We start from the raw sequence: 13,024 nt of genomic DNA, 5'->3' as shown, positions 1-13,024 counted from the left end.
TAACTGTTCTCTAAAGGTTGAGAATTAGAACCCCAAAAATAGGACAGCTGTACATTTGTTGCAAATTTACAGACAATGCAATTGAGATGGTTTACATTTGCTTCTTGGGGTAAACTAATATTGTCAGCCGACACGAAAGTTCCCCATTCGTACTAGCATAATTGCACAAGTTTTATAGTTAACAAAATCTTTAAAAAAAAAAAAATACTTGAATTATACATTGATTTCCCTTAATAAAAAGTAAACCGAGTAAGATGGTATAAAAGGTGTGGATTAGTATTAACCATGGTATGAAGGAGAAAAAATGTTGGCTCTAATCACTATCGAAGTTGCCCATCCCTGTCTTAGATGAAGGACGCTAATGAGGATTGATGTATAATTTTGGAGATACAATTTGTTATGCCAATATTCTTAATCAATGAAGCGGTTGAGTAATGCCAAGTAGGGAAGAACAGAATTTCTGCAGCAATTATAAGGTACCACTAACACTAAAAGTTTGTCTTCACAGTAAGTGGTCAAATGCCAGTCATATATCTTAGAATATGTATGAATCAAAAGAGTTGTTCACTTCAAGCTTTTGATAATCTCAAAATATGTTTTTATGAAAAGTGACAGGTTTATTAAGTATAGTGACAATGTCAATGCATATATAAAGAAATTATTAACCACACAAATACGCAAATTTATATTTTAAATGTATTCAAGGTCTATGCTCGTGTGAGCAAACTGCATATCAAATTTTATTTTACAAATATTGAGAAAGCACTACCAACTACTATTGAAAGAAACTCTCTGAATTAAACTTTCTAGAAATGTAAGATCAAAGCAACAGTGTTTTACTATAAACAGATTTAATTAGACTTCTAGCCATTATAAATCATCAAGCCTTCATCTGACCTTGTTCCAATCAAACAATAATACCTGTGAAAATGGGGTACAACAATGTTAAGTTCAAGACATAGCCTGATGAATGTTGCTGTATTGTCTTAATCACTAGTGACTAATGATCCCAGTGATACAACAAACCAAGTATACGCTTCTTGTTACAAAATGCTAGATATGTAGATGTTAGGAGAATAGTAAAAAAAAAAAATTAGCGTTTTTTTATTGTTTGGATAGGAACATAATCTTCTGAAGTGACACGTTGGGATATGAACACTTGATTAGCGCAATGTTACTAGCTCCTCTGAGGACGTTGGGTGGATGGCAATGGTTCTGTCAAAGTCTGCTTTAGTAGCCCCCATGTTAATGGCCACAGCAAAACCCTGAAGCATCTCATCACAGCCAAAACCCTGCATATGGAGACCAACCACCTAAAAAAGTAAAAAGGCTCAGAAGTGACTTAACGAAAATAACTTTTGTAACAGCAAAATACTATTCAATTACAAAAACAAAAATAATCCTTCTTGATATTTCATACTCATTTATGATCGATGGACTGATCACACCCTCACCTTTTCGTCTTTGCCAGCACACACCAACTTCATGATGCACTGACTCTTTCGAGTGGTGATGGCATAATACATGGGGGTGAAAGAAGTGGTATAAACCTTCACATTGTCCTTTCCCCAGGTCTTGATTGCTTCATCTACAAAACATGACATTCTTGAATAATCCATTAAATAATATTAACAGATACAGCTTCTGATTTAAATACTGTATTATTAAAGTACCCCTATTATGCTATTTTAAAGGTTCCTAATTTTGTTTGGGAGGTCTCCTATAATAATGTAGATGTATATGTATTTATATTAAAGGTAAAAAAAAACACTTTATTTTTCTCATAATATACATTATTACACATCACCTAATTTCTCAAGAAGTCTGAAAACGGTTAATTCGAAGATTCAGTCTCTCTAAACCCCACATTTCCGAGAGCCAACTCTGCTCTGATTGGTCAAACGGCCGAGTCTGTTGTGATTGGTCTACCGCTCACACCGCATGTTGGAAACGAAACGTCAATTACTAAATCTGTATTTCACGTCCGGAGGCTTTCTTAGCGCTTGTATACACAGTGATATGAACAGTAATGATTTCGTTGGTTTTTCCATATCAATTCCAGTGTGAGTCATGATCCTTTTGAAGTGCATGCAAAGTGGATTTTGCAGTGCTGAAAACAGCGTCTTCTCGACATGGCCACAACAAGAAACCAATCTCTTCCAAGCCTCAGCTACAACTACAGTGTAGTTGTAGAAGTAGAGATGCCCGGTTGGCGGTTACAGCTGTGGACCGCGGATCGGGCGGATGACGTGACGAAAAATAATATTTTAATTAAATTAGGGGGGGTGGCGATTGAACCAATCAAATGAAAGAAATATATACATTGTTAAATATTGTTACCTACATCCGAAAAGTACATCCGTATCCTTTCTAGAACAGGAAAGAGCTTTCTAGCCTCGCGGTTCGCGTCAGCAGCGCCTTGCATCGCCCATAGACCTTAAAGGATTAGTTCACTTTTGCTGATAATTTACTGTCATCCAAGATGTCCATGTCTTTCTTTCTTCAGTCGAAAAGAAATTAAGGTTTTTGATGAAAACATTCTAGGATTTTTCTCCATATAGTGGACTTCATTGGTTACCAAAAAGTCCAAGGTCCAAATGACAGTTTCAGTGCAGCTTCAAATGGCTTTAAACGATACCAGACGATGCATAAGGGTCTTATCTTGCAAAACGATCAGTCATTTCAAAATAAATAAAAAAGTTTAAGTTTTATAAGCACAAATGCTCGCCTTGCTCTGTTCTGTGATGCACGTTCGTGATCCTGTTCGAACTCGTTCATCAAAATGAACAAATCTTTTTTCGAGTCATTTCGTTAATTTTGTTCGTTGAATGAACGAAATGACTCGAAAAAAGATTCATTCGTTTTGATGAACGAGTTTGAACAGGAGAGTCACGAACGTGCATCACAGAACAGAGCAAAAAAAGTTTTTTATTTAATTTTGAAATTATTTTTGAAATCCTAGAATGTTTTCATCAAAAACCTTAATTTCTTTTCGACTGAAGAAAGAAAGACTCTTCGATGACATGGGGGTGAGTAAATTATCAGCAAATTTTTTAAAAAAAAGTGAACTAATCCTTTAAAGCAGGGGTTTTCAAATTGGGTGAATGTGAGCCTCCCCTTACAGTGGGTTAGGACAGCCGAGCCCCCCCTTCCCCAAAATCCCACCCACCTGCCCTTACCCACACACGCCACTGCAGTATATGCCATATTTTGTGTGTTCCAGGCAATGACGAGTTTCAATAAAAACTGATAAAATGTAAATATTTTTTTAATATTGTATTTGAAGACAATCACTGAACATCAGTAAGCCTAACCACAAGTCAACAAAACATGCTTAACATGTGTAATGCAATGAGTAGCAATGTTTCGCCGATGTTATGGGGTTTGCCTGCCTTCGCTACGTGACACGATAAGATGCTTCTGTCGCCTTCATGTTAATAATGCCAAACAACTGTATTATGCTTTTTTGTGACTGCATATCATCACGCTTCCTCTCAAAAAACTCAACTGGCTTGTTCACTAAATTTGTGTGCTTAGTTTCAATGTGACGCCGAAGTTTGCATGGTCTCATGCTATCATTTGCTAGCACCTCCTTGCAGATCACACACTGCGGCAGAGGTGCAGCCTCAGACCCCGACCAGGTGTAACATAACTTTAAGTACTCAGGATCATATTTCCTACGTTTTTTTTATGGGTCCTGTCTCCTCCCTTAATGCTGACTTTTGTTGACTTGGGACAAGAAAACGATGCATTTTAAAGCTAATACACAATTACCAATATCAGGAGCTAAAGTCCTGAGTCTGAATTTTTTTATGCCATCTTTTCATGAATGAAGGCCAGTATCACTGATATTAATATAGCTACTGATGTCTCCATGAAAATGATTTCCCCAAAAATTTTAAACGTTTATTAGGCTTAAAAAAAATAAAAATACTTTTAATTTAAGTGAACTTATGACATTTATTATGGGTTTAAGTGAGGATAGTTTTATTTACCTGTACCTTTCCTGTCTAACAGGTATGAAATATACAGAAATTGAATAAGGTTATAAAACAGTCCGCACTGCATACATTATAAATGAAATATAGATTAATCCTTATTAAAGCTACACGCGTTCTTTAGTCAAGAGAAGTGATTAATTTTCTCTGTTCCCTTTGTTCTTTGGTTAACTTTACGGACAGAGAGAATGAGTGGCTGCTGTCATTTTAAGATCTGCCGCATCTCATTCTCTTCCTACTCTTTAGTCTTTACTAGCCTACTATTTAAGATTTTATTTAACTCATTTAAGACTGTTCTTGAGAGGATACTCGACAAAACAGTAATTTTGGCATACATGTGTGGGTTATTGTTCGTTCAGGCGCGAAAGAGAACTCCATACTGGCGCGCGTCTTTCTGTGCGTCATGCGTGTGTGTGTGTGTGTGTGTCAGGAGGACATTCACTGACAGCGTGTTCTCTTTTGTCTTGTCGCAAATTAATGGTTTAAAATCATTTGCGTGAATAAGACCGTGATCATATACAAAAATGTATCGCAATCGTTGCCGGAATACTTTAAGCCCTGCGATATTAATAGAGCTGCATACAGAGTTATTTTTTCTTTGCCTGTCGCGCCTCCCCTGTGGCTCTTTGGCGCCCCCCAGGGGAGGCGCGCCTCACCTATTGAAAACCGCTGCTTTAAAGCAACACCAAGGAACTTTTCCTCTGCGGTCGCCCTACAGTTTGGAAGCGGAATTGTCCATTACCGCTGTCGTAAATAATTTAGCCTACCGCAGCCTACTGTCGCACGTGCACGCTCGCTGTTTTTCCAGCACCGGCTTTGGAATCAACAATGGCCACAGACAAGGTAGAGTATATGATGCATGATTTTATGAAAGACATCACAAACGAAGAAAAACTATGTGTGCTGTAAAGCAGTCTAATTTTGTAGTTCTTTTTGTGCTCTGGTTACTACCGGAAACCCGAAGTTACATAGTGCCAGTAAAAGCAGTACAGACCTCGTCAGGCTATGGCAGACGTGTCATTCAACCTATTGTAAGTCGATGTACCATCACAAGGATCTTGGAAATATATTATGAAGGTTGAAAAACTACATAGTGTTACTTTAAAACAATCTGCGGCGGGCGGGTGCGGCTTTGAAAATTGATCAAAAAACGTCGGTGCAGATGGATGGCAGGCGGATGATGAGTCTTGTGACGTGGTTGCGGATAAAATAATAGCCCATCCGCGCATCTCTAGTTTGAAAGTGAAAGTCAAAGTGTTTGGGTCAAAGAAGCCAAGAGGAACCATAGGATGGCAAAAGCAAATTAAATTACTAAGAAATTAAAACTGAATATATATACAAACAAAAGATAATTCAAAATAATATGTTTTATAATGGTTTATAAATAATACTAAAACAAAACTAGCTACATGCAAAGTCTGATTAAAATCTCAAGATACTATGAGAAAGCATTATTTGTACATCAGCTCACCTTCAGTTAGTCCTACTGTGCCGATTGGTGGGTGGCTGAACACAACAGTAGGGATATTATTATAATCGATTTTGGAGTCTGCTTTGCCCTCAAATAGTCGGTGAGCAAGCTTTCTGCCAGCAGCAATAGCAACTATCCACACAAAAAAGAGAAACATAAACAAAAGCAGCTTATTAGTATAAACTGAATGTACATTCCCATTAAACAGATGCTAAAGAATTACAGTTGGGGGGCCCTGCAATGTAACCCCCAACATACAAAACCACAAAACACCTGGAAGATGTTAATGCATGTAGGAGGAAATTCTATTTAAAGATGTGATCCTGAAACCGTACCAGGTGTAAGAAGAGCTCTCCCACAAACATCCCCAACTGCATAGATGCCTGGACGAGTGGTGTTCTGGAACTCATCCACAATGATATGTCCCCTTTCATCAAGCTTCACACCCTGAATAACAATACACCCTCTGTTATTCATACATTATCAAGTTATGCAGTGCGAAGATAAAGCCTATAATACCATCTATCTAGTGTGGCTACAGCAGTTTAAAGGAATCCTCTGGGTTCATTTGAACTTTATCGACAGCATCTCTGACATGTTTCATTGATCTTTCAGATTTTAAAAAGTTAGAATGGTGTACACTATATGGCAATGCATTCCAGAGGGTTTAAAAGGAGAAATGTACAGCTTGTATTTTTGTTCAAAGGGTTAGTTCACCCAAAAATGAAAATGATGTCATTAATGACTCACCCTCATGTCGTTCCAAGCCCGTAAGACCTCCTTTCATCTTCGGAACACAGTTTAAGATATTTTAGATTTAGTCCGAGAGCTTTCTGTCTCTCCATTGAAAATCTATGTACGGTATACTGTCCTTGTCCAGAAAGGAAATAAAGACATCATCAAAGTAGTCCACGTGACCTCAGGGGGTTAGTTAGAGTTTTTTGAAGCATCGAAAATACATTTTGTTCCAAAAATAACAAAAACGATGACTTTATTGAGCATTGTATTGTCTTCCGGTTCTGTTGTCAATCCGCGTTCACGAGGCCAGTGACGCTGATGACGTAAGACGCTGCTGACGTGTATCTGGTGCGTCCGTGTATTCGGGTTCAAATAAATATGTCTGGTTAAAAAAAAATGCAAGTCTTCCCCGTGTCGAAATCCTTAGACATGTTTGCAAAGATTGTTTTGTTACCAGCGTGCGTCTCCCTCAGACTGTAAACGAAGCTCGGGCGCACCAGACACACGTCAGCTCGTCTTACGTCAGCGGACTCATGAACGCGGATTGACAACAGAACCGGAAGAGAATACAATGCTGAATAAAGTCGTCGTTTTTGTTATTTTTGGAACAAAATGTACTTTCGATGCTTCAAAAAATGCTAACTAACCCCCTGAGGTCACGTGGACTACTTTGATGATGTCTTTATTACCTTTCTGGACAAGGACAGTATACCGTACATAGATTTTTAATGGAGGGACAAAAAGCTCTCAGACTGAATCTAAAATATCTTAAACTGTGTTCTGAAGATGAACGGAGGTCTTACGGGCTTGGAACGACATGAGGGTGAGTGATTAATGACATCATTTTCATTTTTGGGTGAACTAACCCTTTAAGCATAATTATTTTTTTCTGTTGAAAAGGGGTAATAATGTTATGCATTACTAACTTAATTCCTGTGAGCAGAATGTTATCACACTAGTCTCATGCTAACGTGTATTATGTTTAAATTCACACTACAATTAGGGTGGGATTTCTATCCATCTGTCATTGATTAGACAAAGGCTGATCTGAAGAGACAAGTCTGTCGTTTCACCAGGAAGATTGAGTCATAACATTTTGATGAACAATTATGAGGTAAAAAAAAAAAAAAAAAAAAAAATGCATGAAGGAATCAAATTGATTACAATAAGATCAATAAAATGCATTTAGAAAATAGATAAGGTGAATTTCCATTTCATATCAACTTTAAGTTTTGTGACTATAATTTCAAAATAATATGTATTCTAAAAGTTTAGATTATCAGGATTTATTATTATTTTAACTAATAATATTTTACCAATCAATTACATGTATACTTATACAAAAAAAAAAATAATAATAATAATATCAACCAAATTGAATTAAATTTTTACTATTTGACTGAGGTTGAGGCCAGCGGTTTTGGGTTCCCGGCCAATAGCCCAGAGCAGACAGTCCACCTCATGGATGGTGTCCAACTTCTCCTGTGCATCCTTGACATCAGGGTCTTTTGTCACAAGCGTAACAGTGAGGCCCTTGTCAGTCTTCTGCACTGATTTCACCTGTAAACAATGTCAGAATATTTTGATATATTGACATAAGATATAGTTTGGGGGGAAATCATAACTAAAAATCTAGCAAACAAACTGATACATCAGTCTGGAAAGCCAGCTACATATTACCTTACCTAATACTACTCAGTATTAGTTACCTGAGTATTTTTCCGTAAGTCAATACCATGATTTTGCAATTCTTTTGTGCAATTTGAGCTTATCAAGGCATCGAAGTTCCTCAGCACCTTCAAACAAAAGAACACTGTCATTGCTTAGTTTGGAATATACATGATAGTAGAATTTATCCAGGTGACAATAAATAGGGCTCTTACCCCTCCTTGTCGGATGATGATGGACGTTTTGGACCCTAGAGTGGAAAGGATACCAGCCATCTCCACAGCAATATATCCTGCACCAACTATGACACTACGTCTAGGTGGATACAGTGATCGGTTATTTTATGATAAGCTAAGAAAACGAATATAAGTAGAAATTGGCAATCAATCACTTACTTAGGGCAAGATTCAAGTTCAAAGAATCCATCACTGGTAATGCCTAAACTGGCTCCTGCAATAACATTGAAATTTACAAAATGCAGATTTAAAAAAAAGTGACAAAAATAAGTTAAATCACTTTAAAGGATAGTTCACCCAAAAATAAAACTTTCGTCATCACCTACTCACCCTCACCAGGTTTTCAAAACCTGTATGAATTTCTTTTTTCTGCTGAATACAAAAGAGAAGATATTTTGTAGAATGTTGGGAACCAAACAGTTGACATTAAACATTTACTTCCATAGTACGCAAACAATAATATGGAAGTCAACTGTCTGGTTACTACCTTTCTTTAAAATATCTTCATGTGTTCAACAGAAGAAAGAAACTCATACATACGTACATGTATAGAACAACATTAGGTTGAGCAAGTGATGACAGGCTGAACTATCCCTTTAATGGCAAGTGCAAATAAGGATGGCATTGATAAGTAAAGCAGAAGGAAGTATATTTTTCATAATGAACAAACATAACCCCACCTGGCACATCATCGTCACTGATAGTGGACGGGTGACCACCAGTGGAGATTAAGATATGGGTGGCTGTGTATTTCTTTCCATTGACTTCAACAGTAGGTTCAGGGTCATCTGTGAACCTTGCATAGCCATGAATGGACTCAATTTTGGCCTAAAAAAAAATTCACAAACAACATCTCAGTCACGTCAATACCAATTGTTCAAAGAGGCTATATCATGCATTTTCATAACGCCATTTCATTTTTTACCCCGAGGTCTGCTTAGTACAGCATTTGCATGAAAAAAAACTTTCACCCTGTCTCTGAAGCTTAAACGGGACTATTTTGCTGTCATGCCTTTAAGAATTCTATGTAAAGCTTTCATAGTACAAGTACTATAAAGAACAAGAAAATTTGAACATTTAACCATGTTAAATTTGACAAAAAATAAATAAATACAGGTTTTGTTTTTTATCTTCCACAAATCACTTTACATTCAATTTGCTGACTGAAAAGTAACATAACGCAGCCTACCTTGTGAAGGTTGCTCAGGTAAATCTGATTCAGGCGACTAACGTAAGCATCCCTTTTGCGTTTAATGAGTCTGAAAATACACACACCCAAAGAAGTGACATTTATTCATTTAAAATATTAATTTATTATCTTTCATATCACTAGAAGTCCTGATACCTGAACTCTCTACAGCATAACTCACCTCTAGTCAAACAACTTACTCCACCTCATACTTTTGTCTGATAAGATCACCCAAAGCTGTAGTGAACATTACCACAAAAGGGAAGCAAAACAAATACTGAAAGCTGTAACGAATCAGAGCGAGCAGGAACTTGACTATCGCAAGAGTAAAAAATCCTTTTTGTGACAAGAATTAGCCTACTTCTTACCGAAGGAATATCCTCTACGGCAAGCCATTATTACATGTATCCCTTAAAACTAGTGTCTTCACTGATGTTACTAGTAATTCTTTTTTATTTCCTAGAGTGCAATAGGTACTTTTTTTTAATTACTCTTAACAAATATAACTAATTACAAGTAAAACTAGATTAAGTACACCAACAGTTTAAATACAAACTAGTCAGAAGATATCTACAGATTCCCATATAATTTAATGGCAAATTGTTACCAGAAACAATATTACTTACTTGTTACTTTTGTGATTGTGAATAACTACTATTATGTTATGAACAGGGTTTGTTGTTGTTGTTTCGACCCATGTAAAATTTAGTTATAATAAATAAGCCACCCAAATATTTGTCATTTTCACAATTCTCGATTGATTCCAATTTCGATACCACAGTAAAAACAGCCTAACTATTAGGCCTACAGTAAGCATTATTGAAGACAAGTGAGTCTTCAGTTATAAAATAAGAACAAATAAACAAATTACAAGCAACAGCTCAAAAAAAAATACAACATAACAAAGATACAAATTATTTTTGTTTGATTAACATTAATGACCCAGATGGCAGCAGGAATATTAGGCTGCTGTCACTTTAAGAACGAATACACGGATCCAATATACTGTTCCACATGTATTTTCTTTCTCATCTGTTTACGTTCAGGTAACCGACAGTGTTTACGTGAATACTCGGCAAGGCGGGCATTTTGACACTTTCGTTGTGTATTTTTTCGTTCAAGCGCAAGACGTGAAAGAGAACTCAAAACAGTCACCGCATGTTGTTTTCTGTGCACACAAAATTTGTATGGACTGACAGCAGCAAATGTAATTTCACTAGGTATGCAGTACAGTTTACAAAAAAAGATATATTAAATACAGAAATAACAAAACAAAAAAATGTTTTTTCATATTTTAAAAGAATGACTTGCCATAATCCTATATACTAAACATCCTATCTACAAAAACCAAACAACCCAGAAGGAAACCCCCAAGAAAGTATCTAACTTACTGCCAGCTGAAATGTGCTTTTGCGCCCTCAAACCCATAGTCTTCATGATCATGTAGATACTCTGCATGAGTGGATGTATTCCACATAACCTGGAAGCAAGCAAAAGGACACAATTAACAGTTGTGCTTGCATCAGGCAAATGAAGTGTAATGATAAAAGTCAAAATATATACCTTTTTAGGAACACAACCAACATTCACCTGCAGCAGAAGAGAAGTTTAATTGCCAACGTCAATAATATCAGCAGACAAAAAAAAATGCATAGGTGCTGGACTAAACCATTACACAAAAAAGAGCTGGATCTGGATTCTTCCCAAACACCTCTGTTCATGTGACGAATCCAGCAACCAATTGCTGTAAATAACTCGTCTAAAGAACACATATGACTCTAAGGGAAATGTGGTGTTGCAGGAGCAGGATGGTCTTTACTCACGCAGGTACCTCCGAGTTTGTGACTTTCGATAACGGCTGCGGTGGCACCGAGTTCAGCCGCCCGCCGCGCACCGGCCAGCCCTCCGGACCCTCCGCCAATCACCAGAAAATCGAAGCGCGTGACGGATTCAGAGGCCATGCTGCGACGGATGAGTCTACGAGACGACAGCGATCGTCCAAGAGTAAGAAAAGATGCTCGCAGTCGAGCCAACGGGCTTAATATCTCCATAAGCAGGAAGCCAACACCCCAGCCAATGCAGTATTTGAACTAATGGGAGGGACGTAAAAGCCAATGCTTAGTCATTGTGAATCGACACAATAGTGTGTAAATCCCAGAAGCAAGTCTGGACAATAGTCATAATCACCCATGTTTATTACTGTCCTTCATTGCCAATCCCGTGTGCTCCACTTACTTTGAACTTAATTTTAAATACGACAGATAACAGTCTGGTTTATTTGAAAAAGGGAAATATTTCGTAAAATCAAAATGACATGAGAATTCAGCCCACTAAACAAACTCACCGATGAAGTGCAGCCGTTACATATGTAGCCTACTTGTAGCGGAAACCCTTTTGGTGTAGGCTACATTGTAAACATTATATTTAACAAAGTGCCGTTGCTTAGATGTTTTGAGTTATAAACTCTTTAGGTGTATATTTGCTGCCCATCTTCGTATTTATATGGTTTTAACGGAATGCGTCGATGTAAATGTGAAGTCAGAATGACGCCGAACTAAGCTGAGCATGCGCGTTTCAACAGGCAGCGCCAGTGTGCAGAAGCACGACAACAACGGCGTTATATTATTACACTAGAAGGAATGGAAATTAATATGGTTTGCGGTGATATCGTTCAAAAGTTTGGGGTCAATATACTTTTATTTAGCAAAGACGCATTAAATGTATCTAAGGTGACAATAATGAATTACACAACACGTTAAAAAGTAGTCTTTTGAATTAAAGAATCCTTTAAAAATTTGTTTCCAAAAATAATAAGAAATGTTTCTTGAGCACCAAAGTTATGACGTCACTTTGTAGGACAACTCGGAAGTCAGCGGCGCATGGGTTCCCTAGATCGAAAAGCTATCCATTTTCCCCATAGACTTTAGGAAAATCGCAAAAAATAAGATCTGTGTTCAACAAAGAGTTGTGAACCTTACACGTTTTGTCTATCAAGATAATCTTTACAAGTTAATGCAAAATGTATAAAGTTTAAAAAAAAAAACACAAGCAGGTTATAACTGGTGTTTTATGTCATAGATAAAAACATTATCAAAATCAAAATATTTACCTTATTTCAGGCCATTTAGCAAAACCCATTAAAAAACCCATAGACTTTTAGGGCGAGGGAACCGGAGGGAACTCATTTCCGCGTTTTGGCCTACAAAGTGACGTCATAACTTCGGCACTCTATCAGAATGATTTCTGAAGGATCATGTGACACTGAAGACTAGAGTAATGATGCTGAAAATTCAGCTCTTTTTTTAAAATTCAACATTTTTAAAAAATCTTCTCAACCCCAAACTTTTGAATGGTAGCAAAGGGACTTTGACAGCAGTGTACAGCACATTGAGTAAAATGGTAAATTTTTCAGATTTCTGCATTGACAATTCACATTGAAAAAGTATTGTCCACCCCAGATATTTTAACGAAATTTGTTAAACTGCAGAAATCTTTACATGGCAGACAACAGACAAACATATCGTAATAGAAAATTAACATTTAATTTATGTATAAAAAAATCATTAGTATACCAAAACAAAAAGTAAATTCTAAAAAACAAAAATTCTCTATAGAATGCATCAAAACTTGCTCATTTGTGCCTTCACATAAAATTTTTTTTTGCCTTGGTATCCAGTTGGAGTAAAAAAAAAAAAACTTGGCAGTAGACTCCCTTGTCATTCAA

At 36.9% G+C, this 13,024-nt stretch overlaps 1 protein-coding gene across 5 annotated transcripts; it reads right to left on the bottom strand.

The window, feature by feature from the left end:
• Positions 1-596: 596 nt before the first annotated feature.
• gsr (glutathione reductase) lies at positions 597-11,889 on the bottom strand. 5 transcript variants are annotated; one of them, XM_077247912.1, is made up of 14 exons: positions 11,645-11,889; positions 11,132-11,277; positions 10,864-10,890; positions 10,692-10,780; positions 9,301-9,370; positions 8,792-8,939; positions 8,271-8,325; positions 8,091-8,190; positions 7,917-8,003; positions 7,600-7,767; positions 5,805-5,916; positions 5,470-5,601; positions 1,455-1,588; positions 597-1,313 (listed from the first exon to the last, which is right to left on the bottom strand). In XM_077247912.1, the coding sequence occupies exons 4-14, from the start codon at positions 10,775-10,777 to the stop codon at positions 1,164-1,166; spliced, it is 1,242 nt and encodes a 413-aa protein (XP_077104027.1). In that variant the 5' UTR covers positions 10,778-10,780; positions 10,864-10,890; positions 11,132-11,277; positions 11,645-11,889; the 3' UTR covers positions 597-1,163. The 5 variants fall into 5 exon arrangements, with proteins under 5 accessions (XP_077104027.1, XP_077104022.1, XP_077104024.1 ...); XM_077247907.1 differs by having other exon boundaries at positions 11,124-11,390; positions 11,645-11,881; XM_077247909.1 differs by having other exon boundaries at positions 11,124-11,277; positions 11,645-11,880.
• Between the last annotated feature and the right edge of the window lie 1,135 nt (positions 11,890-13,024).

The sequence above is a fragment of the Siphateles boraxobius genome, unplaced genomic scaffold (assembly GCF_051911475.1).
Source record: "Siphateles boraxobius isolate OS27281-9 unplaced genomic scaffold, OSU_SipBor_1 3, whole genome shotgun sequence".
Classification (NCBI taxonomy): domain Eukaryota; kingdom Metazoa; phylum Chordata; class Actinopteri; order Cypriniformes; family Leuciscidae; genus Siphateles; species Siphateles boraxobius.
This window is presented reverse-complemented; position numbering and strand designations above follow the sequence as displayed.

What these genes read in the sequence shown, in the direction of transcription:
- gsr (XM_077247907.1), bottom strand. Translation starts at nt 11,351, where the DNA reads ATGGAGATATTAAGCCCGTTGGCTCGACTGCGAGCATCTTTTCTTACT. An exon ending in TTGGTTGTGTTCCTAAAAAG is followed by an intron (nt 10,781 to 10,863) that starts GTATATATTTTG and finishes GCTTGCTTCCAG; the next exon opens with GTTATGTGGAATACATCCAC. An exon ending in CACAGTAGGACTAACTGAAG is followed by an intron (nt 1,589 to 5,469) that starts GTGAGCTGATGT and finishes CATGTTTTGTAG; the next exon opens with ATGAAGCAATCAAGACCTGG.